We start from the raw sequence: 27,817 nt of genomic DNA on the forward strand, positions 1-27,817 counted from the left end.
AAAAATCTAGCAACGAGTTGTTTAACTTTTCCGGCAACATTTAAAACTGCGTATGTGGCGCTATCTGTTACGATATTTCGTAACAAAAAACTGTTTACATGTTTTGATTATTATAAAATGGCAAAAAAATTAATTAGCAAAGTACAGATGGATTTTATAAAAATTGTAAATGCTAATCTATGCGATTTTATTGCTGTAAGTAGAAAATTAAGTAAAATAGCTCTATGGAAAACCAGCGTAAACGTTGATCTCTCGACCTGGAAGTCACGCCGATTTAAGTAGTTTTTTTTCTCTTGGAGCGTCTGCAATGCTGGATAAGGAAGAAAATGCAGCTTTTTTTGGTGATTTTTGCACTTTTCGATTGTTTATATTTCGGCTACCCATTTACTGAAAAAAGCTTAAATTCTGCAACTCAACTTAAGAAAGCAATTATCTTTCGAACGAGAAAGAGAAAGTGGCCCCCGAAAGTCGGAAACTCTGATTTCTGTACATATATAATCAGTCGGGGATTTTTTTTTTTGGTTGCCGCGGAGTCACTGCGTGATTCTCGGTAGAAATACCGAAGTTTAAAAGATATTGGAAAATTGTTTTTTTTCCGAATAAAATAATCTCTTAATCTGTATATCCACTGAACATTGGTGGTTGGTGTCGCCAGGTTCGCGCCTCGCCAACGTGGAGATTTCTGTTTTCTACACGTGTCTAACGCCTAAATACAGTCCAACTACGTAAAGAAAAGCAACGGACGTTATTGCTCGTGGGAGAAAAAGACCAAGCCCATTAGGAAAATGGGATAGTTTGTTTACATCAGTAAAGAAATTCGCAAATAAAATTAGAATTTAATTAATTGTTACCGTATTAACAAATTTTTTTCAGAGTCTATATCTATTAATTAATTTGGAGAAATTATGTTTATTTGTCAGTGGTATGCGTTCCTTCCACTCTTCAATTTTTCCATTCTTCTAAGCTTCATCTTTATTAATAAACATTTTTTTGGTTTTAACATTTCTATTTCTAAATTTTTATTAAATTTTCAAAATTTACCTATAATAATCGTATCTCGTGATACTGTTTAGCAATTCAATTACAATTTAGTGTTTATAAATTTTGAAATTTCAAATATATTTAAAGTTCGAAAATGTATTAAGAAATCGGATTCGAATTGAATTTGAAACATGGATTTTATACTACGCCTTTGGATTTCTATATTTTTCGTATGTGAATCATTTTCTTTTAATCAAAATTTGGAGTTCCTTCAGAATTACGAAATTATCGACATAAATACAAACCTTCACACTAGAGATGGAGTGGATCCTTTGAGAAGAAAAACTCCAATTTCTGTAGAGTTCGAAGCCTTTGGAAGACATTTTCGAATTTTCTTGCAAGTCGATCATTCCATTTCTTCAAGCACAAAGATATTCATTCACGATGACAACACAGAAGAACTAGACATGTTGAATATACCACAAGCCTTTATCTACACAGGAATTGTAGAAGAAGAAACGTATTCTTCTGTATGTGGATACTTTGATGGTAACGTGTTCGTCGGAAGAGTGCAATCAGTTAAGGAAGTTTATTACGTAGAAACGGCTTTTTTTTATTTAAAGAAAGAGCAATATAAAGACAAAGCCCTTATCTATAGAGAGAGAGACGTAACTTTTATCAATAAAAATATAATATACGAAAGTTTATTTAATGAATATACACGTTTTTATAATAATAGTAATGACGATTTGATCGATTATGACGTCGTTAGACAGGAGGCATTGCAAGAACGTGGTATGCCAAAAAAATCGTAAGTTAGACATTTTTGTTATTTCGAAATCTCTCCAAATTCTTTTCTTCTTTTTTGATATGAGTTTTCTTGTTACATATAATGTTTGATTTTATGATAAGAAATGCAATGTTAGATTTTAGTCTTTCACTTACAATTTAAATAGGAATTATTGACATTCAAAAGATTCCTTCAAGACTTTGTTTTGTTAGATATTGTTACTTTAGATGAGTCTGGCGTTGCTCGGGCAAAAGAAAGAAAGATTAAGATTATTAAATTATTTCGTACTTCTAAACCCCCTTCTACTATATTATATTATAATAGTTGATTTACATTTATAAAGTTTATCTTAAGTAAGGTTTATCACACCGAGTGCCCAACCTAACACATTTTAAAAATTCTCTAAATTGTGCACAGTACAGGAATAAAGAATTTTTAAAATGTGTTAGATTGGCCATTCGGTGTGATAAACCCGTTTGTAAGATAACCTGTATAGTTATATATTCTGTAAAATATTGACTTTTTAGCAGAGTGGGAACAAAAGAGGCGCGACCTTGTCAATTGGACCCACGTGCGGTCAGGTAATATCACTTGTAAGATATTGACTTGTAAACAAGGGAAAACAGAAGAAGCGCCGGCTTTGTCAATTGGACCCACCCGTAGTCAGACGTTAGACCATTTGCCATATGGTAAACAACTGAATGTAAACAAGTGGCGGACGTAAGCTTCACTCTCGTCGGATGACGGCGGACCCGAGTGTAAGCTATTCGGGCAAGAAGGGGTTGTGATTGGTCGGAAGTCCCCGTCCAAAAAACCCTTAAATTGCTGGGTCGAACGAGAGAGGAGAGAAGGGCAAGAGACTGGTACACGGTAGTCTCGGGCACTTGGAAGGCCCGCTGAGCGTAGAGAGAGTGTGTTCTCCTCTGGTAAACATTTCAGGGACGGGTTAGTGCGGAGACTGGACGGACCGTACAGTTGAGTCAACTCCACGAGCTGACCGAGGCCGCTTCAAAGTTTAAAAGTTCCCAGAAACCAAGATGGTACGTGAGTCACCACGCATTGTTACCCTATATATATAATAGAGAAGTTGAGGCACAAGTTCAAACGTTAAACGTGTACGGGTAGCAGAAGTACACGTTACACGTTTCAAGTCCAAGTAAAAATCGTTGAGGCACACGTTCATAACATCACGTGACTCAGTGAACATCGCGCATTGACTCACGGGAAATAAGTTGAAAAAATGGCGGAAGCAAAATAAATCATAATTTTAACCCCAAACACAAAAAATGAAGACGTTTAAGCCGATCGTGTACTCACCAAGCTACACGTAGCAAACGCCATTATCGACGGTCCAGAACTGCCAGATGGCGGCGCTCACCCGTTACCCGTACACGTTTTGGGCTAAATACGTGCGCCTCAACCTCTCTATTATGTTTTCGAACTTGTACCTTCTACATATAGAATCTGTAAATAAACTGTAAATATTATCAATTTGAGTGTGGAGGTGTGCTTTCCATCGAACATGGATCACAACATCGAATCGTGATAAACACGGAAACCAACTCAACGAGACGGATTTGGGAAGAACATCACTCAGATCTTTACTTATTCTATCTTACCCCTTTTAACCAGGTGCAAAAATTAGTTTTCCCCTCTTCCGAGGCTAATTAGAGAATTTTTACATGGGTCTAAAAATATGTTCCATTTCTTGCAAAATCGTAAAAAACGCATCTAAAATAGTAAAATAGAAGCCGAGCTCTTCAGGATAATCCTTAAACCTCTCCCTCTCCCTGCGGGGGGATTTCCAAAAATCCCTTTCTAGTATGCATTTTTATGGCGTATTCTATGTACCAAATTTATACTTTCAACTCCTAACCATTTGGGCTTTGTGCTTATTAGTATTATTATTATTATTAACTCATCTCGATTATATTATAAGATTAGATTTTCTCTTCTCTAGAAGTGAATATTCTCACAATTTGCAAATTAACATTAAGTGAATTTTACAAATTAATTTTACTTTCTACAGATTGCTTGCTTATGTGGTTGTTTTGCCTAGAATATCTTAATGTTATACAATATTATTTAATTATATTAAAAACAAGAATACTTATTTATTTACCACGCTATTGTGGTTGAAGAGGGAAGAACAATTACTCGACACGACTTTTAATTATTACGTTAATTAAACTTTAAAATTAAATTATATTTAGTTTAATTAAACTAAATATAATTTTGAATATACAGCATTTCTTTGTAATGATCATTATTTGAAAACTTTATTTTATTTCAGGGATAAATTGATTTGCGAATTAGAATTGATCGCTGACCATACATTTGCAAAACTAATGAATGGGAGTCGAACAAAAGCAGTTGCGGAAATGCTTTATCATGCAAAAATAGCGGACGAAATCTTTAAACGTATCGATCTGAACAGAGATCATATTCCGGAAGGTCTTGGATTTAGAGTCACAAAGATTACTGTGTTCAAAAATAAAAAGAGTCCCAAGTATTTTCTGAAAGAACGTTTTTATTCCGCTACTTTTTATTTACAGAAAATTAGCAGAAGTTATCGTAATCGTTGGTGCATGGTCGCAGTCTTCTGCAACAGAGATTTTCATGTTTTGGGCATAAGTTATAGTGGTAAGATACGTTTATAAATAAAATTAATATGGTAACCAATTGAAAGTTTTGTCGATAGTTATTTTTCGATTTTTGTTATTTACGAGTGACCGTAAAGTAGTACCGTAACTAGGCAAGTGCAACGGGTGCATGGGTACCGTACATGGGTACCCTGAAATGAGATATCGAAAAATGATCGATATTATATTTTTATTTTCAAATTTTAAATTTTACAGCGGTGAGGTCGATTCTGCAACATTTTTGTTTAAGTTAAATTTTAACTTTCCATTTCTATCGTATTTGCAGTGGTGTAGCTTGGGTGTCAGCCGCCCGGGCAAAGGAAAATTTCGCCCCCCTTATTTAGGTATTTCAATTTAAAAGACTAAAATTCAGTTTTGTCACAGAACAAGCAATGAAAAATTCCGTGCTAGTACAGCGACCTGTTTAAAATAGCTCTATTGGATAGTGGTGGTGTATATGAATGCGAATGAATCGTACAAGCAAAAGAAAAAAAAGGTCAACAGGTTGCGCAGGATATACTCGGATGAAATTACTAGTTCACCCGGACGGTGACCCGATTCCTGGACTGTCCGGACGATAGCGCTATCGTAGGCGCGACGCAAATATAGATTACAATGGTTCAAATTTTTACAACCTATTATTATTATTTATTGTGAAATTTTGCCGCCCGGGGCGCGCCGCCCCCAATACGCTACGCCACTGCGTATTTGATTTTTTATATTTATTCAAAAAGTCTGGGAAGCCAAAAGTAAAATTTTTGGCAGGTCAAACGAAAAGCTAGTTGCGGTTATGCATAAAAGTACGTTAAGTTACGTACAGAACACGAGGTAATGTAAGAAACAGGGTGTCTCAGAACAACTTCCGCGACTTGACGCTGACTTAACCATTAACCATGGCGAGACCATAAGCCTGATCGAAAATAAACCACTGAAGAAAGTGCGTACGTCATGGGTGCTAAAACAAGGTAAACATCAACACGTTTCCAAGTAGATTAACTACCCGGCCTCCAGCGAGAGAGTAAAGAACTCCCATTTTGTCATGAAGTCTCCACGTGTCACGCATGTCAACGCATTCAATTCCCACTACAGTTTGATATCAAAAAAACTCTCTTCTGACTTTGTGAAGGGAGTAATGTACCAATGACCGGGAAGTAATTTTGAGGCACCCTGTAGTTTCTAGTACTTCATGGAAATTCCCATACATTGTTATATACAGTATATATAAATTGTTATATGTGTTAACTTTTACTAAAGGTATCTCATGCACTATGTAGCAGAGATATCAGAAACTGATCACACCCACTGAGGACATCAAAATGACACTTCTATCACTAGAATGCAACTTTATTTCCGGTAAGCATTTCGCTTCTTAAGACTTTCTTCGGCTATTCATGAACAAATAGATATCTGTTTTAAATCTACATATTAGCATAATATTCATACATTAAAGACATAGTTACATTGTTGAGTTGTAAATTGGTTCAGGGCAGGTACAATCCTGAGATTGTACCTGCTCTTAACCAATTAATCAGAATTATTCCTATTTGTTCAGGCATAGCTGAAGAGAGACTTAAGGACCGAAATGCATGCCAGAAATAAATGCATTCTCGTGATAGAAGTGCCATTTTGATGCCCCCAATAACAGTGTGATAAGTCTCTGATGTCTCCACTAAATAGTGTATGAGATACTTTTAGTGAAAATTAATTGAGACAAGAAGCTTTAATACATACAACTTGAAAACATTTTAATATTTTAAAGTTTTTGTTTGTGTTTTTTAATTATTAGATGGATACTGTAGAGGTTTACAACGTTTTTCTGCTGTCAACATTGCGGTGGTAAATATCTTAAATATAAGAGGACAGACAATATATTCCAGACTTCAGGCAAGTTATACATTAACTCATGAAATTGGTCACGCATTTGGAAGCGACGACGATCCTTTTAATCATTCCGTATGCTCTCCTGGCGATTTAAATCGAACACAAAGAAACTACATTATGTATCCTTACGGTGCAACAGAGAGTACTTTTCATTTATTTAACTGGAAGTTTTCTTTGTGCAGCCTATATAACTTTCGGAGGAACACGGCCTCGGGAGGTAATGTTAATTTAATTAATAAAGGGCGCTTAGAATTTACGATTTGATGGAACTTAATAATTTACTTAATGTTTATAACAGGGCGCTGTCTTAAAGGAAAGAGTAAACCGAGGTGTGGCAATAGAATGAAGGAAATAGGAGAAGAATGCGATTGTGGCCGAGAAAAAATATGCAAAATAATCGATCCTTGTTGCAATCCTAAAGGCTCACCCAACGAATGCAAACTTAAAAATAAATCAAGAGAATTTTGCAGTTTTCGTGAGTCGGACTGTTGCACGGAAGAATGCGAAATTCTGCCAAAATCAAAAAATCGTATATGTTTCGTTTATAAACATTGTCGACAGGTTATTGCCACTTGTGATGGCGTTTCTCCGCAATGTCCCGAAATCGTTTCTCCTGATGGAACACCATGCATTAAACCGACTCATTTCTGTTATTTTGGACAGTGCATGAGAAATATATGCAAAGAAAAGAATTTAAATCCTTGCAAATGTCCACCTAGTAAAGAATGTCACGTGTGCTGCATGAATGCTAATGGAACGTGTCAGTCCAGTCAAGACCTTGACCTTTTACAGAGATATACGCAATCGTACTTTGTTATCCCTGGCACTCCGTGTAACGACAGTACAGGAATATGTACTAGGTAATATTTAATAATGATGCAATTTATGTATTTCAAATATATTAATTTTTAATTAATTGATTTAAACAGAAACGGAATCTGCAGTTCTAATTTGGAAGGCGTGTTTACAAGTTCTGGTGGTGCCATATTGGTCGATGCGTTACAGATAAGTTTTGCATCAATTTCCGTTATTTTTATTGTTTTGGGAATCGTTTTATATTACTTTAAGAAAATTAAAAAATTCAAGAAGCCAGAACATTCCATGCAAAAATAATAATTCAACTTGTTTGAACATAAAAAGAAAATTATTTATATTTAAAAAATNATTTATTACAAATCGAAATTGCCCAGAACCACTGTTAATAGAAATGTACTCAATATTACATTTCACATATGTAGTAATTATTATCTACAATGCATAATTTTATTTCGTTATATAATATACAGTGACTTCACTTTACAAGGTGTTTTAAACATTTTATATTAAAAATATTTGGGTGGCAGAATCATTACAAATGCATTGAGTAGCGTGAGTAAAAAGTTTGAGAAAAACTCCTCTACTATGAGTTCTGCAACAGTTTAATCGAAATAGCGCTAATTTTTTATACCGTAGTTACAACCTTCATCCTAATATTCTTAATATATATCTCTAAGTATTTGTGCTAATTTTCTATATTAGTTTTATATCAGTTTTGTATAACTATAATAAATCCTAGCTAAAAAAGAGTATCTGTAAAACGAAAAGTTACCGGAACGGAAATTTTCCTAAGTAAAATACAGTTATAAGTTGAAATTTGTCTAATGTGGGAACGGAAGATTTTGAATACCAATTTCATAGTGTAACCTGAATACAATAGAATTTTTTCGGAATAAAAACAATTAAATTTTAAATAATAAATGTTTGGGTTATGAAATGGATTATGGAACGGATTAGGGATTCGGATATTAAATTCTATTGCATTTATCATTTTGCTATCTATAATTTTGTATACCTTGGAAGAGATGCGGTTATATTGGTAAGAATATTGTAATTCAATCCAAGATCAAGAGATTATTTTGTTCATTAGATCAAAAATGTGCTGTTTCTAATTGTGAAAATTTGGGATTTATTCTTTGCTCATATTATTCGCTTCCAATCATCTATGTAAATTTATTTGGTAATTTTGAAACCTTTGTCAATGGTCTCCATTTCCATTTTGACCAATAATATCTTCTAAAAACTATCCTATTTCTCGTGTATTTTACCCTAAATTTAGTCTCTTTTACTTATTTCTTGGGAATAATTTTGCTACCATTGTTTTCCTTGTTTACTTTTGTGTCTAATGAACTGTATTTTATAGGGGATAAGGGCAAGACGTTTTAAAATGCCTGTTCTAATAACAAGCTGCTACGTGAGTTAGTTTCATATCGAATGGGTTATGCTATAAGTTTACTTAGTTGTTTCCACATAAAAGTACCCATACGTCCATTGTCTTGAAAGAAGCTATATTGAAATATCGTGCTTCTCTCCAACTCTGTAGAAAAGTTAACTCGTCTCTCACTTGTTTCTCTCCTTTTCTCATTTCTGTGTTCAAAATAGATTTTTCTAAATCTTTACATTAGGTAGCTCTAAATAATTTTGGATATGCGGACATACAGAAACGAATAATTTCAGTTTTTCACATTGGCAACACTACATATCTGGCCAAGAGATATTCGTGCAAACTAATGCTCGCCAGATTCAAATCACTGCCTTAACTTGTGTCCTGAAGAATCCAAGCTGCCAAATTAGTGAATCCCGGATTAGTATTTAATCAAAAGTTACATGAAATTGAAATTGATAAATTAATTTATTAAAAATAATAAATTCCTCACGGGAGGAACTCTCCTTGGCATCCCTTAACCCTCATTTCATATTTTTAATCATTTGTTTGTTTAAAGTAGGGATAATTAAGGGCCAGTGGTCTTTAATTATCCCTACTTTAGCACAACCCTTAATGAGTAACAGAATTATACATTAGCAATAACTAACAACAATAACTTTTATGAATATGTTCAAAGGTTAGATAAAAATATTAATTCTCAACTTCAAAGTATTATTTATTTAATGTAGATGATAGAAACATATTTTGCAAAGTTCAGTAAAATAATAAATTGACAAAATTTCTAACATTAACTAAAGGAATTAATTTAAATTTAGCATTCTTTTCGATTAATATCTGCTAAATTTTCAAACTAAGACGTAATTTGCTATTTAATATCTTATGATAGAAACATATTTTGCAAAGTTCAGTAAAATAATAAATTGACAAAATTTCTAACATTAACGAAAGGAATTAATTTAAATTTAATATTTGCTGTAATTTATATAACATTTATTCCGAATAAATATAAGTAAAGCGATGATAAATTATCGTCTGCTATCGATCAGACGTCCGATAGAGTGCGTTAGTTTCTACGGTGTTTAATATGAGGGTCAAAGTGTTGACGTGTTGAAATATCTGTTGACGATAAGTCTCATCATTCGAGGAATTTCTCAGATATTTATTGCTTTTTTTAAGAGTTTAGGACATTAAATTTTTATTAACTGTTTATAAGTAATCTATAGGAGGAAGCATTAGCAGACTTTCTTGTATAAATCTATTTAAGATGGATCTGAGAGATTTCATCAATTCTAACATCAATTACCTTGATGAGAACAGAAATAATTCAGTAAAATCTTGTAATGGTTGTTTAATTGAAGAAAATCATCTTGGTTCCAGCTTGCAGTCTACATTGGGTGATGTTAATGATGTATCTTACTTATTGAAAGCTCTAAGTTCATCTTACAAGAGATTGTTTCAAATGGATGAAGATGACTTTCAAGATAAGAGGAAGTTTGAGGTACATTTTTTGTATACTAGTACATAAAAAATGTATGTACTGTAATTCAATATATAATCTATTTTTCCAGCCAGGAATAAGCCAATTTTTTATTAGGAAACATCCTAAATAGCTAGCAAAAACCAAGACCTTGTTTTTGGCTGAAAAAACAGGCTTCTTCACTGTGTTGTTGTTTTTCTGATACTAGCTATACACTATAATATAAGCTGGTTTACTGACTAGGAAACAGGCTACATAGCCAGGAAGAGACTGGTTTTTGGCTGAGAAACAAGCCTCTTCTGTACTTGGTTGTTTCCTATACACAAGTTACGTACACACCACAAACAAGCTGGTTTCTTGACTGAGAAACAGGCTATGTAGCTGGGGAAGAGACTGGTTTTGGCAAAGAAACAGACCTCTTTCTTCACTGGATTGTTTCCCAGACACACACTACAAACAAGTTAACTCCTAATATATTTTTTTTTGTCTAGGAAGCTGGCAAGTTTATCTATGGAAGTTATTAATTAAATCCTAAAGAATAGTTTATATATTTTTAGTTGTTCTTCAGATACTATCTCTATGGTTAATTAATAATCATATTTTTGATGGCACTTTCCACTTAGCAGGGTGCCAGTCAATTGATGCAATCCAACTCGTGTGTGTTAGGTTGATAATTGGTTCAGAGAGGATTTCCCAAATGGGTAGGTTAGGTTTAGGTTAGAGTTAGATCGCATCAATTGACTGGCACCCTGCTAACCAATAAGTATCGTTTTGATTTTTGGTGGTTTCTTTTAAATATTCTTAGCTTTTACCTTCTGTAGATGGATATTTTAATTGACAGATGATAATTTTTAATGCTTTAAACCTGTTTTACATGTAAATTGATAATGACCCATTTTGTTATCTACCTTTCACTTTTATGCTTTTTACATTCATATATTTATTTATGTTATTGTTACTCTATATATTATTTTATTCAGATAATCTTTTTGTAAAAAAGTATTAAAGAAAATCAATGATTTACTTTGGATTATTTACTTTTTTACACTGTTTATTTATTCAGGTCATGCCTTTCAGTAATACAAAGTATAATACTGATTATAGATAGGTAGCATATTTTACATGTAAAGAATGTTTTAATTTATCTCTGTTGAAGTAGTTCCATGTCATCCTTTCTGATTTGCTGTTACAATAGATACAATTTATCACATTTAGCTCCTTGAATGAAGAAACTAATTAATTGCTTAAAGTTATGTGTAAACCAATGAATGAACACTGCAATTTTCATGAAACATAAACCGGAAGTGATGTATGCTAATGATATCTGATTATCTATGCAAAACAACACCTTTATTCTTTATTCAGTCATGTTTTTGGATTATATTCTCATTTTATTGATCAGAAGTGATCCTTAATCAATATATTCTCTTCTGTATTAAACTATATTAAAAAAGTTTTATCACTAAACTATGGATTATTTTTGTTTTTTTAATATATTGACTGTATAATTAATGATTTTACAGGTAATTTTTTAATTTAATTTAGAGTACTAAAGGTATTGTGTTTTTACAATTACTAGATTTAATGTATAAATTTTGTTTTCTAGTAGTTAAACAAACTTAAAAAAAAACAGATCATTCAGTAAATATTCTCCAGACAATACACAATTTCATCTAAAATAAAACAAAAAGATATATTTGTACTAGGAAAAGAGATGTGTATATATATATATATAACATATTTTAAATTTTTGTAAACTTTGTATATATTTTTCTGTAATTTACTTTGTTAATCTCGTTCCTTTTGGAATGAGATTAACAACACCAATAAAGAATAAATAGAGTTTGAGTGAGGACCCTAAAGTGAACGACGTGTTATTTTATGGTCTCCAATTTTCAATTTTCTTTGTCTTGTTGTCTTGTTCATCCTACACGCGACCCCATGACTACGACTGTGAAATAATACATATACATATATATGTATGTATGTATTTTTGCAAGCTTCTGATGATGAGGACAAATTACACATTAACTTTTCTGAATAGATATAACACATTGATGTATCATTCTTTACTTTTCTGAAATTGAGTGTCATTTGAATGCAAGCATCAGCTTTTGTATTTGTATATTAACATAGGCTGACTGATGCTGTTTCTTATAAAGGGAATAGCCAAGTTTGGCTATATTTTATGATGAGATTTCCCCCCTTTTTTCTTGTTTTTTGCCAAACCTCTCTTTTTATCTGGACTTTGGACAGATGTTTATACTATCAACAGCCATTAAGCTCTTGGTGGGCGTAAATAACAGTGCCTAATATTACATTCATTTCCAATCAAATTACTATCTGCAGGACCATTGAGAGGTAAGGAGCAAAGACTTTCCTGGGTTCATAATGGTCCCTACCCCTATAAACTTATTGTTATTCTTATCAGAAAATTAAATTTTTAAGACTGGTTTTTATGAATAAAGAAACATTCTCTGTATTTCATTTATTCAAAAGAACAATGGCTAGAAGGGCTTGTCTATTCACTGGCTCTGTATAAGCTCTTCACAGCTCTGGAACTCATGCTGTTTAACTCTTGTGATCTGATGAGGACCAAAGCATTCAACAAGAGCTAGCCATTCTTTAAAGTAAGAATGGATAATTTATATATATTTATAACATTTCTTATTAAAGGTAGAAAGACACAAAGAATATATTAACCTATATTTCCAGATATATTCTGAATTTATATTGATGAATGCATCAAGATATCATCAAGTGTTTAACATGTAAATATGACAATTGATTTTATAAAGTAGGCCATAATAGATCTATAATGTATAATGCTTGGTAAACTTTCAATATTTAATAGTAATTTTATATGTTTCTTAAAGACAATTTCCTGAATTATCTAAGAATTTTAAAAGCCAAAGAAATTTTTCTGTTTAAGCAAAATTAAAAGAGAAAGTACAAAAATAAACATTTTATAAAAGCAATATCATTAACTTAAATAGATATTACAATTTTATTCAGGTCAATACTACTACTGGTGAAATGTAACAAACTGTACTGTACTTAGAAAACAGACAGTTTAGGTTTTTTCCACCTTGTGGGCAATGAGAAGACTGTTTTAACAATTACAGTGGATGATCGGTTAATGAACATAATTCATTCCAAGACTTTGTTCACTATCCGAATTGTTTAACTGATTATCAATTTACCATATGTTTTTATGGGAATTTGATTAATTCTAAGTAAAAAACTAATACGAGTACATGGCCGGTGTTATTCACATTTAATAAAAATAAAAAATATAAATTCGACTTTACAAAGATAAAACTTTGCATTTTGTTCTTTCTTTTCACTGTTCACACCATCAGCAGCCCTTAAATAATCCACAAAACTTTGGAGATGACCTTTCTTTTGAAGCTACTGCCTCTGCAAAAGAATGTAAAACTGGTAAAGCATCCTCTGGTGTTAATGACACAATCATAATAAATTATGTGAATTATTTAAGGACTGCTGATGGTGTGAACGGCAAAAAGGAAGGACAAAATGCAAAGTTTTATCTTTGTAAAGTCGAATTTATATTTTTTATTTTTATTAAATGACTGCTTCACAATTGTAATTATGATAAAAATTAAAATTCTTTATTTAGTCTATACATATTATTTCATAAATCCATTAACATCACTATTATTCTTTTTTTATTAGTCATGTTTTTTCCATTTGTGTGGTTAAAGAAGCTGTCTAATGTCGATTGCTTTTCTCTCTTCTTCAGGATTTTTTAGAAGTAATTAATAGCATTGTAATTGTAGAGATCCCTAAGCCTATTAACCTCAACCTGGTTTGAATACCATTCTAAGACCGTTGTTCTGATATCCTCCTACTTCTTCAAAAGATCTTTAATAGCAGATATTGGCATTAATTCTCTTTTTCATAAGAAAACATATTTTGCTGAGTTTCTTGGCATTCTTCTGTCATCAGATCAGTTTCAGTTTCCATTATGAGCTCTTCAATGTTCTTTATTTCTCTAATGTGATTTTTGTTACTCTTTAAGCTGCTTGGGTCTTCTTGATTATACAGTATCTTTCTTCAATAAGATTGAACTGTGGCCTACTGTAGACCTGTTCAAGCCATACTGCCCAGCAACATCGGACATCTTCTGCCCACTCTCTACCTTTGCTATTATAATCTCACCTTTCGAAAATAAAAACCAATACAAAAATTTAATGAATGCCTGTCTGACAGTCTCGCAAATACTATAAAAGAATTGTTTCTATCAGAAATATAAAAGGCTGGAATTACAAGGGAGAGTTTCAAAGTTTGGAGGAATGCTATCCAATCACTTTAAACTGGGTTGAGAGTTGATGTTGATGTCTCCTGCGCTTCGAAAAGTTTCAAATTGTTGCCTGAAGATAAGGGAAGACCAATCGGTATTCATTATTTTACATTGTTTCTTCTTGTATTTGTTCTGTGAGGTGTTTGTTATTTGAACATAAAAATCTTTTGCAAAAGTGTTCATTATCCAATTTGTTTGTTAACCAATCAACTACTTTATAGGTTTTACCAGAACCACACTAGGTTGATTAGGTTGGAAATAAGTAGCTTGACCCAACATATCTGGGTCAAGACACCTATGACAACCTGGGTCAAGACACCTAAAACTTTTAAGATTTTAACAACCTTGATCTGAACCCAAGTCTCTAAGAGTAGCAAGCAGATATCTGTACACTCTTGGTTGCATGTTTCTTAGAATGTTGCCAATAAATATAGAATTTGATTCCAGGATTTTAAATTTTCATCTGTTACAAAATGAATTTCTGTTTATCTTTTGCCTCTAATTCTATTGTTTCCTGTTTAAAGTTAATCAAATTTGGTACTTATGAGTTAGCCTCTCACACATCATGTGTCTCATTTAATCTTGCACATCCTCATGCTCTGTCAAATCACTTACAAAATGATACAGACAAGATTACAAAATAAAAGAATTAAGTTTCTCATGGATCAAAGATACAACTAAGATTATTTTGCTTTCTATAAGATTAAAAAAAATTTTTTTTTCATTTATAAAGTCAAAATAACTAGTTTTTAAGAAAATATTTACTAATGTGCAAATTAGTCTTTGATTTGAGAATGTGTTGATGGAATATTAAACAATGAATGTAGGTGTGGTATTAGTAGATGGACAAGTACAGTACCTGGAAAAGGCATAAAATCAACATGCATAATAGTACAAAAATCAGCATAAATTTTATGTGAAACATCTAATTGGTATATTGCTGAATTTGGGAAGAAAAGACATTTCAAATGGAAAATAAGTTTCATGAACTACTGAAAAGTATTGGATAAAAAAATATTATTAAACCAGAACTTACAGAAATAGTGTAAGTTGAATATATATTTTAATATCATAGACATACAAATTCTTTTAATTCTTAATTAATATGTTGCAATAATAATAAAAAAATAAAATATATAAATATTTGTTTGTAATTTTGGTAAATAAATTATTTGAATGATTGATTGATTTAATATGTGAAAGAATGAACTCTTTAAACAGATAAATTTAAATTTCTATTTTTGGATTACACACTGTTTCAACTACAATGTGATGCAACCTGTGACATGATATGTAAGAGGATAACCCAAAAGTACTACAAATTTGTATTGTGAGAATTAAATTTTTTTAATTTTATTAAATAATTTAGAACAATTTGGAATAAAAGAACTAGCTTGGAGCAGGATTTGAACTTGCAACTCCTCTTACTGTGCTGTGCACTGCCAGTTATGCCACCTGCACTTCCAAGCAATTCTTCACTTTCATTGTATTTAAATCTAGATATAATTATTCACAGTTACTCAAAGCGACTGCTGGGGACAACTTCTACATGCACTGAATACTTTTCCTCTATGGTACTTAGCCGGCTATTGCTTTACCCAGCATGATACACTGGTGTGCAAAACTTAAGCAACAATTGTTTTTTTGCCATAACTTCAGAAGAAATCACCTGGAAGACATGAATTTTAGAATACAGAGACAGTATTTTGTACTTAAAGGATGAACAAAGCATACTAGTGCAAAAATGAGTAGAACATATAAATATATATAATCAAACAAAAAAAAAAAGGCTTTATTGAAAGAGTAGCATTGGTACAAATGATTTTCTGCTCAAGAGGGAGAAGAACAAACAGATGTCTCATAGTAAGGGATATGACTTCCTTTAACTGCAATGGTTGCTTGTCACCGTCTCTTCGTACTCAACATTAGATTATCAAACAGTTGTTGAGGTAAGAGTGCCCATTCCTCAATGAGCGTCTGTTTCAGTTGTTGGTATTCTCCAGCAGATATAATCATGCCGAAAGGTGTCTCCCTGAAGCATCCCACACATGTTCTATGGTATTTAAATCAGGGGAATCATTGGCCAATTCATTCTAGTGATATCTTCACGTTCTGGAAGCTCTTCAACACCATCGGCTGATTGCAGAGACAGAGTTTACATTAAACGACGTTTATCAACGAACGGCCTATAGCCGTTGGCTGGCTGAACCGCAGTTTAAAATGCATTGCAAAGACAACGATCGTCTATTTCTGACCGTTCTCTAAATGAACTTCGGCAAAACATTGGCTCTTACTTACTTCGCTATTACTCCCCTGTTTTAGGAGTCGTTCGGCCAATTGGATTATTTCTTCGTGACGTCAGAAATGGTCGTCAGCTATATTCCGAAAGCTTAAGGCCGTCAAAATCATTGTTCGGCAATTAACGACAATCCTTTTCCATTTCGATATTTAATTTCGTCGCCGATACGGTTTAAAATAAGAACAAATCCATATTTAGAAAATTTATACCGAATTCGAAATTCGTCTTCGGAATAGATTTTTAAGGAATTATTTTGACATCTTATTACTGTCGAAATGAATAATTTTAAATATTTTATTATTAATATTGCATTTTTTTAAATATCTATAAACAGATTTCTGTAATTATTAAAATTGTCTCTTTTGTTTAACAGTACAATGACTTGGAAATGCATTAACGTTTTATAACAGACACGATACTCGAATTAAACTGATTTAATTCGAGTATCGTGTCGAGTATTAATGAGCATCTGATTTAAATTAAATTGAAGTTTTAAGTCTTCACTCATTTGAATGTCGAAATTGGAACATTTAAAACAAATTTAAAGTATTTAATTTTGTTGTTTTTGTGCCGAGCAATTAATTAATGAATAATTTTGTCGATTCTTACCGTTTACAACATTTATCAAAGGAACGATATCTGTTTTTATCTAAACTTTTCCACGAACAAAGCTACCATTCGAATTGAAAAGCCCTCTAAACCTGCTGTCCAGTGAGTCTAGAAAGTAGGTCAAATAACTTGTTTCTCTCTGCAATGAAATTTTTCTGAACAGCGGTCTACCCAATCTGTAAACCGCCGTCGGCCTCTAAACTTTGTCTCTGCAATTGGCCCCATGAGTCTGATGTATCCTGGAGTTATCATCCATAAAAAGAAAGTCTGCACCAACGGCACCTTGGACAGATGCATGTGGAGAAGGATCACTTGCTGACAATAGCAATCTCCAGTAAAAGTACTTCTGTCAAAAATTTGGAACTCAGTTTACCTGTTCATCATAATGCCTTCCCAAATGAACCCACCAGGACCACCATAATCTTTCCATGACATTAGTGGGATAAAACCATGTCCCTACCTCTCTCTATATCAACTGGCATTGAGAATCGCTTGTGATACTGAAACGACTCTCATCTGTAAAGAAGTTTCAGTGTTTAATGGTTTTATTTATTTGGCCACTGGTAAGCTTGATTTGTGTCACTGTATGGAGACTTTTGGGACACCTTGTAGACAGAAGTTTAAATTTAGTGAGCAAGCATCTATTACAGTTTAAATCAAACTAGAATTTAGAACTGTAAAATTCTTTGGTTATTAATAGCATTTATAATTTTATATTTTACTTACAAAAAGTTGAAATTTAGGATCTATGGAAAACCTCTATCATTGTCTAAAATCAGCTTGAGCTGCCAAAAGGTTTACATAAAATTCTCAGATGATAAAGTGTAAAATCCAGTGCTGATTATAACTAAAATTGAAGTCTAAAATAACCTTTTATAATATAAATTACTCTCAATTCTAAAATTAAAAAGTAAATTTGTTTCAATGATTTTTGGTATTCAAAGCACTTTAACAACATTCCTTAAAGTATATTAACATCCTTTCTCAGTAAATCCCGACCCTGATCTCACATAAGTTTATAAGTCAATAGTCTGATATGGATCTAATGGGAATCTAAAGAAATGGCTTAGCTCTCCAGAGCTAAGCCATTTCTTTAGATTCCCATTAGATCCATATCAGACTTCAGCTTCCTCTATAATAGATTACTCTAGTATCTGCAGGATGGATTGACAATCTTATTTATTATGATTTTTATATTTTGTATAAAGTAACTGCCTTTAATCTTTTTAATGAAGGTATATTTTTTATTTAAATATTAATATTTTAGCTTTTTTATTATTTATATTAAAATTTTCTCCAGGAAAGCTAAATCACTTTATTATGTTTCAGATCGTTTACATGCTCTTGAATTCATTCGTATAGTTTCCTTTTGATTTCACCTATATAAATTGATTTGTCTTAGCATGTACAGGATATTTAATATACTATTCTTGCCTTATTTTCTATCTGATTCTGTTTATTGCTATTCTCTTTGTTTCGTTAACTGTATTATTTAATTATTGTTGTTTATCTGGTTATATCTTATCTTTAAATATGATCTAGAGATAAAGTGTATTATCTCTGTCAATGTGTTATCTCATCAAGATAATTTATCATTTACATAATAACTTTTAGACATTGTCATAATTCTTATCCTAAAAATTATTTCTCCTTTTAGAATGTTTAAGTTATTTGTTTTGTATTTAAATATTTAATTTTGTGTATTAAGTTTGAACTAGACATAAACTTATGCTTAATTTCGTAATTATTTTCCAATAAAGTTATGTGAGATTGGAGTCAGCTTCAGTATACCTTCTGTCTTGCTAAGGATGACCGTTTAAATATTGTTGAAAGTTGATAAGTATACAAATACCTCTCAGCTCTCTTCAATTTTCATCAAGATTCCTGACACCACTTAGTCTGGTTTGCGGACTAAGGCACAAAAGTAAACTTGTGTTACCAGGATTTAAGGAGGGTTTAAATTAATATGTAAATTAGGTGGGTTACAGGAAATTTGTGAATTACGTGGGCCAACAATGGAGTTAAGCAGAAACCAAACATATTGGAATATAACTACATTTATTAACTATATACAATACAAGAATAACATGATTGCATTCAACAATTATACAACGATGGATCTTTAATCCTAATCCATTAAATCTATCCTGATGAGAGAGAGTTTACATAACATAATTATATTACCTGTTATGGAGAGTCCTTGTATTGTGCAGAGGTGATGAATCGGGAGAAGGATGAGAACATTGACTAGTGTATTAAGCGCCAAGCAGGAGTACCAACAAAAGAGTGCTAAACCAAGAGTGCCAATACCAGAGTAGGTTGGAACATTACCTCTCACCTTGTATATTCTGTATTTCATCCAATAGAATTATTGGAAAATCACTCCATGCTTCCAATGTGTGACGGAAGTTGGGCAGTCTTGCAGATAGAAGAATCAGACATCACACTCAAACTATTACTTTCGGAGGAATTAAATTGTTTTCTCTACGTGACTAAACGGAAGGTCCCCTTTCAGGTTAGATAATTTTTTTATCAAAATAATGTTAAAATAAATTCCTTAACTTCAGAATCTCACACTTACTACAGACTAATTTAATAATTTTAATAATAAATAAATTAATTAATTTAATTTTTTAAGTTGCTGATGTGATAACTAAGTTTGTTAAGATTACTGATTACTTTTAACAAGTGTAAGTTTTAAAGACTGTTTTGGGCTAATAAATAGGCACTTTTCTGTGCCTATTGTCCAGTTATCTAGCACACACTAGACAGGGATGGGCAGCCCTTGACCCTTGGGCCACATGCGGCACAGTAATGTTTTTTGTGGCCCACCTAAAATATGAATAAAAATATCAATTTCCCAGCTTAAAGAAGTATGCAGCAAAAATTCAAGTGTTATTTTCTACAACTTATGTATATGAATAGTTTTTCCACAATGAATTTAGTAAAAATTAAAACAAAAAATTGGCTAACAGACACATTGAAACTAATTTAAAGCCAGCAGTGACTAAAATTTAACTAAATATTTCCAATATATTACATTTACATCAGTTTCAGAAGCTAAATTAAGTATACCTATGCTAATTTATAATTATATATGAATAAATAATTNTGACTAAAATTTAACTAAATATTTCCAATATATTACATTTACATCAGTTTCAGAAGCTAAATTAAGTATACCTATGCTAATTTATAATTATATATGAATAAATAATTGTGATTTACTGACAGTTTTCCCCCTCTTTTCTCTTGTATGCAGCCCGTGTCAGTTCAAAAGTTTTGAAATGCAGCCCTTACATAGAAAAAGGTTGCCCACTCCTGCACTAGACAGTATGGACCTGGATATCTAGAGTATGAGATGGGGCCCAGTATAATAAGATCAACTCATGCAAGATAATGAGTCAACCTATCTCTGTATAGTTATTCTCTCAATGCTGTTCGTCAAATGACAAACACCAAATGTGAGACTTAATTTTGAGAAATTTATTATATTTCACATCAAAAATTAATAGTTATGTCCATTCAAGTATGAAAGTTTTGCAGAATTTATTTTAAATATTTACTAGTTTAATAAGAGACAGTGCAAATAATTAACATTTATATATCACAGCTGCACAGTTTAATTTTGATTGGAAATGAGGTAGTGTCGTCAATAAAGCATTAAAATCACATTAAGTAGGGAATAAATTTATATGATAGATATTGTTTGAGAAGATGGTAAACATTTTATAATTTAATTTAGTTGTCTTGTACATAATTTACAATTCAAAAAGAATAACTCTTGTTAAAAATTTTATAAATATGAATAGCCATCACTGTTGTATGTTTAAATTAGCAAACAAGCAAAATTACCTGTAGACAGGTTCAAAGTTTAATATTGAATCTGTAAAATTTGTGATCTGCTGCTTCTGTCTTAGAAAATAATTACAAAACTACACTTATCCTTATCTCTTTGATAAGTTAATATTGATACATCAGTGCATCATTATGATATTGAGATAGATGTGCTTGGTATTAAGGCAAAGTTCACAAACTTCAAAGGAAAGATGCAGGAGGCTAGATTAGTGATTCAAGTTTTCTATGAGAAAAGAAGAAACCTGTTGGTACAGTGATTTTACAAATTTTTTGTCAGGTTGCGTGATGCATAGTAGTAAGGATGACTTTATTAGTATGTGACGGGCACAGATTACATAAATTTAACAGGATCTGAAGCATGTTTCAAGTTGCCAGCATATACGGTAGAGCCACATTCAGGTGATGCATAGCTCTTGGCCAAGTGAGGTAGGGAGACAGGTTAATGTCAGACGAGCGTGATTTTATGTCGTTTTTTCATGGATGGCACAGAATTGCATAAAACCTATGGGAGCAGTTAGATGGTTGCAAACACAAAAAATCACATTGCACAGCACAGACAGGTTGTTGGATCGTCTGTGATAATCTCAAGACATTGCATGACTGTTGCATGCTGGGATATACACTCCAAACCTACTGTCGTCAGATGAGCATGAAAAACGATGGACATGATAACGTTGTTTCTGGGAAGTGATGGGTCAGTGTCATTCCTGTTGATGGATGTACAGTACTTGCGTATTCTAAAAAATCAACATGGATATTAGTAAAATGATCGTACAAATTATTGAGGGGCCAGAATTGAGAAAAACTTTATTTGAACTTTTTAAAAACAAAAATAAGAAAAGGAAGGCTAGTTATGAATGAAAGGACATGCCCAATATTGCCTATGTAGTATTTTTTTTTTGTTTTTAAATACTTCTGTACATAATAATAATAATAATAATAATAATAATAACTCTCCCGTGGTCACCACCTGGTCGTGGTGGGAGAGCCCAGTAATTTTACAGATCCATAGGGCAATGCAGGCTGGAGCACAAGCTCCTGGTAGGGACACCCATGCCAGTAAGGTCTATGGGGAGAAATGAAGCTAAGAGTGACCACACACCCACATTCTGTGGAGATAATAATTATGGTAGTAACCAGATCAAAGTGTGATACCGGCTCGGACGTCGCCCGGGTTAACAAGGTCCGCGTTCGTGAGTTAGGCAGAGGCTCACGTTCGAAAAATAGGCTCCAGTCTCCCTTGGCTACCGGTGGCGAAAGCAGCGCCGGCCCAAGCATGGCTACTGCAATGCCCTCAACAGATGTGAGGAACCAACCTAGCCCTGGTGTTTCTGTGGCAATGCATCCACAGACCACAAAGGCTGGAAAACCACGCCAACGGATGAAATGGACAACAGAAATGAACGAGTTTATCATCCGTACGTACTACACCATCACAAAACTCGAAACAAACATGACAGCATACAGACAACAACTACACCATAGATTCACACAACAATATCCTCACCTCACTGTCACCGAACAAAGGGTTGTTGATCAGAAAAGAACAATTATACACAACAACCTGATCCCACAAACAACACTTGAACATATCAAACAACAGGTTGCTGATCAAATACATCAACAGACAGAAACATTTAACATTAATGAAGATCACGTAACCTGTCAGGATAATCCAGCAACAAGCATTGATAATAGTACACATACAACAACTACCATTAATGATACTCCAGACACTTCCTCATCCATCACTGATAACATAGACATACATTTAGTTAATACACTATCACTTATATTTCAGGAAACACTCACTAAATATACAGGTACAGATCCCACACAAAGACCACGAATACCGAAAATCAACACGTCAAGGGCAGTAGGAAAAACATTACATTATGTAAACACTCACTTACTACCAAACTACATTCATTCAATTTCTACACTCTCAGACATTCATACATTAGTTTATGCTGGGGCAGTCACAGTAGTAACACACCATGGACTGAAAATACACTCACAGACAGACACACACAAAACACAATCCTATCACAAGCCTGCCTGGCAGAGAAGAATAGAAACACAAATAAATGACATTAGACAGCAATTAGGCAGGCTGACACAATACACTAAAAACAACATAACACCCAAATTAAAGAAACAACTCAAAAACATTTTCAAGAAAATCAAAACACACACAAAACACGAACATCACAACACACACATTACAGAATACATCGATACACTAAAACAAAAACTCGCAGCCAAAGCACGTAGACTCAAACGATACAAAACATGTACACTACGAAAACAACAAAATAAATTATTCACAAACAATGAAAAACTTTTCTACAGACAAATCAGTACCAAAACAAACACTGATACACAGCACAGTGGCACACCAACAGAAGAAGAACTCACAACTTATTGGTCATCTCTTTGGTCCACTGCTGTTATGCACAATGCTGATGCAGGCTGGATCGAGGAGGAGAACAGAAACTTGCACAACATAACAACTATGCCCTGTGCTGAAATAAACGTACACGACATTCGCTACGCCGTTAACAGAACACACAACTGGAAGACACCTGGTGTAGACAACATTCACAATTTCTGGTACAAAAAGTTTACATCACTGCACCAGGAACTAGCTAAACATCTAACACACATCATCATCAACCCACAAGACATGCCAAAATTTCTTACACAGGGCATCACCTACATGAAGCCTAAAAACAACAAAACCACAGATCCCACACAATACAGACCAATTACATGTCTTCCAACACTCTACAAATTATTGACATCCTGTATCACAAACAAAATATACAAACATGTTGAAGAACACGACATTCTTACAGAACAACAGAAAGGTTGTCGTAGAAATCACAGGGGATGCAAAGAACAGTTACTCATAGATTCAGTCATTCTACGGCAAGCACACAAACAACACAGAAACATACACATGGCATACATAGACTACAGAAAAGCATTTGACAGTGTTCCACACAGTTGGCTGCTACATATTCTACACATGTACAAAATACATCCATCACTGATTGCATTCTTCCAAAACACTATGCAGCATTGGAGAACAACACTACATCTCAGGGTTAGTAACACTTCGATACAAACAAACGAAATATTCATTAGGCGAGGAATTTTTCAAGGAGATTCCTTGAGTCCTCTCTGGTTCTGCCTAGCCTTGAACCCATTATCCAACATGTTAAACAACACGCAATATGGCTACAATATCAGACATGAAAAAACAACACAGTTTACACTCTCACATCTCATGTACATGGACGACATAAAACTTTATGCATCCACACAAAAACAACTACAGCAGTTCCTACAAATCACACATTCATACACCAAGGATATACAAATGGAGTTTGGCTTAGACAAATGCAAAACACTTCACATAGAAAAAGGAGTCCTGAAGAAAGAAGATTTTGCACTTGGAAATGGAGACGTTATTGAATCCATGGAAGAGGACGAGTTCTACAAGTATTTAGGATTCCAACAGGCCAAACTAACAGAACATACACAAATAAAGCAAAGATTAAGTAAAGAATACCAAAGTAGGTTAAACGGTATACTCAGAACACAGTTAAATGCAAAACACACAGTTAAAGCAATAAACACATATGTCATTCCAGTACTCACATACTCTTTTGGAGTTATACATTGGACTCACACAGATCTCGAGCAACTCCAAAGGAAAACAAGAACAACACTTACTAAGCATAAACAACATCATCCTAAATCCACCATAGAAAGATTAACCCTCCCACGTAAAGATGGCGGACGTGGCCTGATCGACATAGTTAACCTTCACTACAAACAAATACAGTCACTGCGAGAGTTTTTCTACAGGAAACAAGAAACATCACAATTACATAAAGCAGTAACTCTAGCAGACTCAAATAACACACCATTAAACTTACACTCACATCATACAGACATGACACAACATATAAAAAGCATAGACACCATCAAGCAATCGTGGGCTCGTAAGGCACTCCATGGCAGGCATCCTTATGACCTTGCCCAGGATTTTGTTGACAAAACTGCGTCAAACAGCTGGTTAGATCGGGGATGCCTCTTTGGGGAGACGGAAGGATTCATGATTGCCATACAGGATCAGGTCATAAATACTAAAAACTACAGAAAACACATACTCAAAGATACAACACTCACAAATGACACGTGCAGAAAATGTCACATCATGCCAGAAACTATACAACACATCACTTCTGGGTGCAAGCTCTTGGCACAGACAGATTATTTACACAGACACAATCAAGTAGCAAATATAATACACCAAGAGCTTGCAAAGAAACACAAACTGGTAGATATTCACAAACCATACTACAAGTATATTCCACAGACAGTATTAGAAAACAACACGCACAAAATGTACTACGACAGAGCCATAATCACAGATAAAACAATTTACCACAACAGACCAGACATCACACTCATTGACAAGCACAATAAAATCACATACATTATAGACATAGCCATTCCAAACACTCACAATGTACAAAACACATGCACAGAAAAAATTAGCAAGTACACAGAACTCGCCCAGGAAGTAAGGCATCTGTGGAGGATGGAAAGGGTGCTTATTGTACCTGTTGTTCTCTCCTGTACAGGTGTGATACCACACACACTACACAAAAGCCTGGGAACATTACAATTGAATAGAAATACATACATCACACTACAGAAGGCCACTATATTGAATACATGCCACATTGTTAGGAAATTCCTGAATACTGACACTGACACTGACACACTTATTTAATTTTAGTTTTGTTTTGGTTGCTATGCCTTGACTCTGGTCCGGCATAGTACACAGCCACCGGTTTAACCGAGTATTACCCACTGAACCCAACATAATAATAATAATAATAATAATAATAATAATAAAAAACAGCACATTGCAATCTATGAGATCCATGTTGACATATATGCATCTGAAATGAAACTTATTACCAACACATTCCTTGAAAAATAGCACTCATCTGACAACCACCTTTCTATCTGTGAATTGAAAAAACAGCATCCATACAGTTTTCACGCTCATCTGATATTAGCCTAAAGCAGAGGTGGTATGGTTTGTTTATGGCAGTGCAACATATGGATGATCTGCAAAGGGGGATGCCTTTTAGGAAGACATTCTGTCGTTTCAAACATGAAGAAAACCTGAAAAATTCCTTGTGGCCAGCCTATTGATGAGGCACTAACCCATAACCAATTACCAGTGTTCAGTTGTTTTATTCACTTGGCCACTGGTGGGCAATGTGGAGGGAACTGAAAGAAGACATTGGAGGAAAAATTGGTGAGAGGACAACCTGTAGGAGGCTTGCTTACAATAGCAATTTCATATAAAAATTGATAATGTGATAGGAAATGATTTATGATTTCATTATATTCTGTTTCTGACTGTAATGTTGTTCACTTCTTAATTACAGGTTATATGCATGAAAACCAGGGTTGTCAAGAGTAGTAGCAAGGACTTTTTCCTATGGCTTTGAGAAAACTTTGGGGCTTTAGTAGTTGCTACTCTTATAATGTTATTGTTACTAACAAAAATTCAAATTTTAAGAATGCTTTTTGTTCATAAGGAAGCAAACATTCTATGTACTCTATTTATTCACAAAATGGCAAAACAGCCCATTCTACCTCCATACAAGCTCTTGACAACCCTGATGAAAACAAATTAAAAATAGATAAAAATGACAAAAAGTTCTGAAACAAAGGTTTAAATTTACTATTTTTATGTGTAATTGTATATAATTATATTTCATATAAAACAAAAGAAAAAAAGAAACACAATAGATCAAAAGAGAATAATTTTTTGTTCGAATTTTGTTTTTTGGTCACTTTAAATGTATTTTTAATTCAAATTTTTTTTTCCAGATAAAGCTGAAAACTATCCAGAAATGTTTTGAATATTTAATAGAACAAAATGAGTTGCTAGTAACTACAATATTGGAATTAGAGAAAGAAGCAAGTAAAAGAGTTGTTCAGATGGAAAATCGTTTACATAAAAGTGCAAAATCAACTATGGTGAGTAAGATATTAGCCAAGAAACATGATTAATTCAAGTTAATTGAATTCTATTATGTATAATTTCATTATTAATCAGTAACCATTTGGAGTATTAAAACTAAAAACCTACATACTGAATGAACATCCAGATTCTTTATCAGACTATAAGGTAAAAATGATTACTTAACAATTTGACAAGAGACAGGCCACCAGTGCTGCTATTTCTTGTTAAATATAGTAATAAAACAAATAAAATGGAGAAGCCATTCTTGGGACAAGACTATGTCTTAGAGAGTGAGAGCAACACATGCTCACTCTCTGAATCTCGCACTCAAATCTAACTGAATTTTATGTGCACATGATTTGGACATCAAATACTCTGTGCCAAATTGCAACTCCTCACATGTACTCCTTCATACCTGTAATGTGTGCAGCTGTTGATAGCAGTGCAAGTTTAGATATGAGACATAGTCTTGTCAATAAATCAATTAGTGTAAATTTTGTAAAGTACTATATTATTTTTCCGACTTTCCAACGATTATCGACACTACTGTGTGCCGGAAATAGCCGTTCCCTAACGGGTACTTTACGCGGATTCGCATTAGTGTGCCAGGCCTGGACTTTAAGCGTGCACCGAATTAAATAATGACAAAGTTTGTCAATAACAAAATCAAATATTTAATTAAACTTCTA

At 33.3% G+C, this 27,817-nt stretch overlaps 2 protein-coding genes across 3 annotated transcripts in view; both read left to right on the top strand.

Annotated features, from left to right (window-relative positions):
• The first annotated feature begins 927 nt into the window (after positions 1-927).
• Positions 928-7,430, top strand: LOC111623747 (disintegrin and metalloproteinase domain-containing protein 10-like). The gene is made up of 5 exons (XM_023366445.1): positions 928-1,792; positions 4,065-4,414; positions 6,200-6,511; positions 6,593-7,154; positions 7,224-7,430. The coding sequence occupies exons 1-5, from the start codon at positions 1,173-1,175 to the stop codon at positions 7,405-7,407; spliced, it is 2,028 nt and encodes a 675-aa protein (XP_023222213.1). The 5' UTR covers positions 928-1,172; the 3' UTR covers positions 7,408-7,430.
• Positions 7,431-9,479: 2,049 nt separating this feature from the next.
• LOC111623735 (centrosomal protein of 135 kDa-like) overlaps positions 9,480-27,817 on the top strand; it is a 46,625-nt gene continuing 28,287 nt past the window's right edge. For both annotated transcript variants that reach the window (XM_023366417.1, XM_023366418.1), the window contains exons 1-2: positions 9,480-9,995; positions 26,993-27,142. In XM_023366417.1, the coding sequence (XP_023222185.1) occupies positions 9,762-9,995; positions 26,993-27,142 (384 nt within the window). In that variant the 5' untranslated portion in view covers positions 9,480-9,761. The remainder of the gene's footprint in view (positions 9,996-26,992; positions 27,143-27,817) is intronic.

The sequence above is a fragment of the Centruroides sculpturatus genome, unplaced genomic scaffold, assembly GCF_000671375.1.
Source record: "Centruroides sculpturatus isolate CEXI.00-Female unplaced genomic scaffold, Cexi_2.0 scaffold372, whole genome shotgun sequence".
NCBI lineage: Eukaryota > Metazoa > Arthropoda > Arachnida > Scorpiones > Buthidae > Centruroides > Centruroides sculpturatus.